A 6,667-nucleotide genomic window follows, 5' to 3' on the forward strand; every position below is an offset into this window, starting at 1 on the left:
TGGCGGCTTCTTATTATCGGAACGTTGCCTGTCCAATCCAACACAATATTTTGTACATCAATGTTATTGTTACACAGTTCTTGTATATATTTGATCAATAACAATTGACTGTAATCTATTCAATATAGTCTTTCTTACCAAAATTGAAAGGAAAAAGGGGACTAAGTGGAAGTTGTTCTACTGTACAGTAGACTACAAGTAGACCACTTCAATGAATGGTGTTAAATTATTTTGTGATATTATTGTGATTATATAAATTCTTTTTAGTATTATAAAAAAAAATTACATTTGAAAATGTCATAGTGTCTATAACATATAATAATATACCTTGAATTGGCAACCAATATTGGTGCTATATTATGTTATGTTATATTATATTTTGTGCTACTAGAGTAGTAGTATCTTTGACCGGAACTTCCATATTAAGCTTCTAGTATTCCAAATTCTAATCTATAGTGTCGGTTATGTCTTCAGACTAAAAATAATAAAGAAGAAAAAACACACATCGTTTGCACAATTAATATTCAATAAATTCATCGCATCTCTTAGCATTAAAAATATAATAATTTCATATCTCAAAATAAGGCACTTGAATAGGTAACTAAAAGTTAAAGTTGTACTTTTCTAGTGTAGTAGTAACTAGTAACTAATGTCCTCGCCCGAAAATTCTGTATTAAGCTTCTGTTATTCTAATTTAAAATCTATAGTATTTGATGGGTTAGCGCTCGTAAGTTATTTAACTTTGATAGTTTGATATACAAAGTAAAAATAAAGTACTCAACAACTATTACTCTTACGAATTTTGTGGGCACTACGTCCTCTTGAATATGGTATTTAAGCAGTTAAGTTATTCCCTAGTGTACAATATGAACAGAGTAATATAAATGCAACAGATTCTAAAATAAATAGGCACATAATAGGTAGGTAACATCCATACATATTAGGCGGGTCGTAAGTTCCCATCACAAACTTAAATTTTGTTTAATTAATTTCATTGCTCTATTGATAAATCTGCTGATTTTTATTTTATTTATTTTTGAACAACTATAAAATATGTATTCTTATGCGGTTTTTAATCTTTGTAGAAAGATCTATCTACAAGACTAGACCAGATTTATTGTCACGAAAATTTAAAGTAAAATTTATCTAATTATTGTAATTTCAAATAAAGTTAACGTTGATCTAATTTGTTATCATATTTTATATTGCTGAAAAATATTATATGATTCTTCTAGCACAATAAGATTTTTTTCATGCATAGTTTGACTGCAGGTATCGAATATTATATAATTAAATTGCATGTACAATTGCACTATTTTTGATAAGTTATTAGTTAGGTACTACTATTTATTACGATACTAATATTTATAAATGTTGGTTACCTAATTATTATTCTCTACTTCCTGTAATACTGTAGCATGGCTTCAATATTTGTAAGTACATATTTTATAGAAGTATGTAATTCTCTATTTAAGATTATATTTTTTTGATAAAATTTATTTATGATATCATAATAAAAATAATCCACTAGCTATAAAATATTTGATACAATAGCGCTTATTTGTTTAAATAATAATTTATATATTATATGCTATCTCTTTTTGATTCCCCCCTCCCCCTTTCAGAAATCATGTCTACGCCACTGTTGTTTGTGTGTCATAATATGGAAATGACGTAGGTATAGGTTACCAAGTACCTACCTACATAATTTATGTGGTTTTCTCTTTTAACGGTTCATATTTCATAAAAATTAAGTATGACATTATTATATGCAAATGTATAATAATATATCATACATAATTGACATTTTTAATTAATATTAGGTATATATTTACATATTAACATCTAAAATGTATTTAAAATATTTTAAGAACAAAAAAGTTACAGTAATTTTAATATTTTATGTTATTGATATTATAATATAGGTGAAACGAAAACGTTAACTTGTTGAAACACAAACAAGTCGTCCAAAATTAGATTTTTATATACCAATGTAAGTATTCGTATTCCAAAAATAATATTCTGCATTTAAAATAAGTAATAAAAATATACGTTATCATTCAAAAACTTAAGGCATTGTTACGTACCTACGTATAAATTAATTATGTATAAACTATGTACAGCGTATCGCACGTTCTTATTAATATCTAACGAATGTAACTAATAAGACAATTAGTATATTATAACACGCGGAGGTCATTGCAAAAGCATAGTATGAAACAATCAAACCATAAAAGTGTCGTCACACGTATCTCCTCGGGAAAGTCAACACTCATACGAAGGATACGAAGGATACATGCCATTGGCAATACACCTTTGGTGAAGTTTAATCGAATACCTCAAGCAGAGGGCATTGAATGCGAGATTTGTAAGTACTTATAAATTATAACTTGTAGCTTACATAATTTTTTTTTATATTAATTATTGTGTTTAGTGGCAAAATGTGAATTTTTGAATCCTGGTGGTAGTACTAAGGATAGAATATGATGGAAAATGGTTGAAGATGCTGAACGTCAAGGATTGCTAAGACCTGGAATTACAACAATTGAACCATCATCAGGAAACTCAGGTATTTTATTAATTAGTACTTTTAAGTTTTATTTTATACACGTACGCAATTACTAATATTTTATTATAGGAATTGGATTAGCCATGGCTGCTTCGGTTAAGGGATATGGTTGCATAATAGTGATGCCAATGAAAATGTCTCGTGAAAAGGTAGATACTCTACGATTGCTAGGTGCAACAATTGTGCGTACACCTACATCAGCTGCTTTTAATGAATTGGATGGTTTGATACGTGTAACACAGAAGTTACATTTGGAAGATCCTGAAAATACCATAATACTTGATCAGGTAAGACCATTGTCTTATAAGTTGTCAAGTTTGTTGATAACCAACTTATGACTGTTTATATTTTTAGTATCGTAACAAATATAATCCACTGGCACATTTTGATGGTACTGGCCAAGAAATATTGGAACAAACAAATTATAAAGTAGATGCAGTAGTGGCTAGTACTGGTACAGGTGGTACAATTACAGGCATTGGCAGAAAGTTGAAACAAGTACTTGGAGATAAATGTCGCATAATAGCAGCTGATCCTTATGGTAGCATCTTATCACTGCCTGAAAGTCTTAATGAAACAGATATACAGATGTATGATGTAGAAGGCATTGGTTATGATTTTGTGCCAACAGTGTTGGGTAATAATTATAACTATTAAATAATGACTGATATATTATATTAACATAGGTGTACCACAAATTTCTCACAGTAAATTTTAGTATTTTATACATTTTAAAAATAGCTCAATAGTTACACAAAAATAACTTTTCCATAACTCTTAATATGTTGCATTAATAATTCTTCTCAAAAAGGCATTTCCCTTTTATAAATTTCTTTTTATATAATTAAAAAAAATTGTACACGTACCAACATGTAAAATGTAAAAATATAGTTTAATCTTTTAATTAGGTATTACAATTCATAACTATAAAAAATTCTAAGCTTTGGTTGAATTGATGTAAATTCTTAAACACATCAATAATATAATAATCAGGATTTATCTTTGATGTTAATTCTTGCTCTATAAAAATAATCCGCATTACAACCATACTCACTTGTTACATGCATATTTTAAATTTTGTTTTCTTCAAATTTAGTTTGGATTTAGCTTTTTCATTGTTACTGATGACAACATCCCGTATCTCACATCACCGTTTAATTAATAATTTCATGCTGACAAGTACAAACAATTGTATACCTTACACATGGTTGACAGGGGCACAGCGGACTTGTGGCTTCCGCAGGTAGTTAAATCTCTAATATATTTAAATAAATAAGCAATCATATACGATTAATCAATCATAAAATTTTTTTTATAATATCTTACGTGGGGCACATGCCCTTGTGCCTCTTGCTTCTAGCCATTACTTATACAAACTAAAAATACCATCGAACTTGACTTGATTGAACTATACAGCTGTTGACTGTTGAATAATGCTAACATTGAATAGCACAATGATAATAATTTAGAAGAACAATACGTAGGTAACCAAGTAACATATGCTCATTATTCATATCATTTATCCCATCAGGGATACCATGTCATGCCTGTGTATATATAAATATATTCTATATTCAGTCACTAATAAGTTAGTTTCATACTATTTTTTGTTACAGATAGATCAGTTGTAGATGAATGGATTAAGACTGATGATAAACACTCTTTTCCCATGGCTAGAAGATTGGCACGTGAAGAAGGAATTTTGTGTGGTAAATATGATATATAAAAATGCCCACAATGAATACAATACTGATAGCATGATAATTTATGCTATTTAGGTGGAAGCAGTGGTTCGGTGATGCATGTTGCTCTTCAAGCAGCCAAGACTATGAAGAAAGGTCAAAGGATAGTTGTAATATTACCTGATGGTATACGAAATTATATGTCCAAGTTTGTTCAAGATGAATGGATGCGTGAAAAAGGACATAACCTTGTTGAAGATGAGCAGCAATTGTCTGAAAACAGTTAATAAGAATCTAAGGCATTTTATTCAATACACAATGTGTATTGTGTACTAATAAAATCACATGAGAAAAGATTTGTCCTGATATTTGTCACGTTTCCATCCCAATATTTTATTAAGTATATGGACCAATGTAGAGAAACTTTTAGCCACTCCTTATTTGACCTATTTTTTGACGTTAATTAAAAAAACTAATGCAATTCAAAAAATGTCTTTTACCTACCTACAAATAGCTCAAAATAAGTCAAAATATTTTTAAAATTGTATGGTGTATAGAAAATGCTAATATAAACATTCAGTGAAACTTCCATTCATTTGTTTATCTACTTGGTATACATTTTTGCTCCTCATCAAAAATTAGTTCAACATACTACTGAATTATGCTATAGAACTTTAGTAAGTAATAATTAACAATTGACAAAAATATAAAGGTATAGTAATATAACCTATATTGACTCCTGTCAATTACAACATATTCAGAGAAGATTCTTATCTTGCGCAGCTTGTATATTAAAAATAAAGCATCCTTCACATGACTATTCATTAGTACTGCAGGAACTCTGTTTCATCTCACTAGCAGACAGGAGAGTTAACGCTAACATAGAGTTTCTGAATAAACTGATGGATGGTCATATTAATGCTCCCTCACATCTTTCGTCGGTCAATATCAAAGTTGCTTCTCATATTACTAGACACTATGTTCCTCCCGTAGTTCCTGTGCACACTACAAATTATGGGAGCAACAGTCCTTCACACAAGCATAATGAGATTGGCCAATGAGAGCACCATTTATCAAGACTGATAACATTAGGTGTTACTACTTTAATAATCTAAATATTTACCATTATACTTATATAATTATTGTTATTATTATCTTGTTTGAACCTATGTGTGCTATTTTTATTAATTATTTAAATTGTAAATTGTATAATGTGAAACTGTTGTATAGGGCTCCGCCTGTTAATAAATAAATATAAATATAAGTTATACAAGATTCTGGTAACTTCTCTCCATAATATATATTATAATATCCCGTTTGGAAAATCTTATAGAGTGTTATTTTGGGTTAGCTGTTGATTGCCACAACTCCTCCTTATTTAATTTAAAATATCCGTGGCCACACGGTTTATTCTTGATCTTCACTACCCTCTGTTCAAAATAAGATGATGACTCGGCAGCCAAGTTGTGCGCATGATAATATTATATAGGTTTAATAATAATATTACAAATTAGTAGTTATAATATAATATTACTGACAACATTTCAACTTGCTAGAATATAGTGGATACTCTATTACTTTTTTTATACATTTTCAAATCGTCGGTTACAATTATTATAATATAATATATTATATAACTATATAAGTACCTAAATGTTGTAGTTGGTTTTAGTAAAAATATTTTCATTTTAGTAATAGATGTAGATTGTATAATATGTACGTTAATGTGGCTGAAAAAAAAATATATGTTATGTTATATAATACTGAAATAAAGTAACGCATTTCAAAGGTATTTTGACATGAGGTGTGAGGGGCAGAGCCACCCACAGGTATGTTTCATTTAAATATGTAAAGCCCCTCCAAGTCAAAAACTGAAATTGGACCTATGACCATCTATGCGTAGCGGTCGTGGACTTCATTGTACTTCACGATCTGTTTATTTTGTTTGTTAAGAGCTCCCCAAGATAGTCACGGGTTGGTGCCTGACGACCAGAAAACTTTGGAGTTATCGGGCTTTGAAGCCGCTGAACCGACCAAAATCATGATTCAGTTGGTTGGGTGACAACGAAGACGATCAGAGTGTCTGTTTGGCTTTGAAGGCGGGTAAGTACCTAATGGCTTAATATAATAAATTATATTTAATACCGGGTGATTCTTTTATCAAACAACACTCATTATTTCAAAAAGTGTAAATTATTTTTAAAATATTTTTTTACATAGTTTCAATTCGATTATAAAACGACGTTTTTCTTAAAAAATTATATTTTTAAATATTTTTTATCCTTATAATTTTTTAAGTTTTTTACTTTTTTGAATGACAACATAGGGTTTTAATTTTATATTCCAAAGCAGAATATTTTTCTTAATATTTTGATACATGAAAATTGAATTTTCGGCGAGTAGTTTATGAGTTATA

The 6,667-nt window shown here is 29.2% G+C and overlaps 1 protein-coding gene across 1 annotated transcript; it reads left to right on the forward strand.

The window, feature by feature from the left end:
- Nucleotides 1-2,214: 2,214 nt before the first annotated feature.
- LOC100164878 (cystathionine beta-synthase-like) lies at nucleotides 2,215-4,538 on the forward strand. Its single transcript, XM_008183265.1, is given in 6 exon segments — nucleotides 2,215-2,368; nucleotides 2,435-2,569; nucleotides 2,639-2,856; nucleotides 2,924-3,206; nucleotides 4,186-4,278; nucleotides 4,348-4,538. Coding segments are annotated over 6 exon segments (1,074 nt in total).
- The last annotated feature ends 2,129 nt before the right edge of the window (nucleotides 4,539-6,667 follow it).

This window comes from Acyrthosiphon pisum, chromosome X (assembly GCF_005508785.2).
Source record: "Acyrthosiphon pisum isolate AL4f chromosome X, pea_aphid_22Mar2018_4r6ur, whole genome shotgun sequence".
Lineage (NCBI taxonomy): Eukaryota > Metazoa > Arthropoda > Insecta > Hemiptera > Aphididae > Acyrthosiphon > Acyrthosiphon pisum.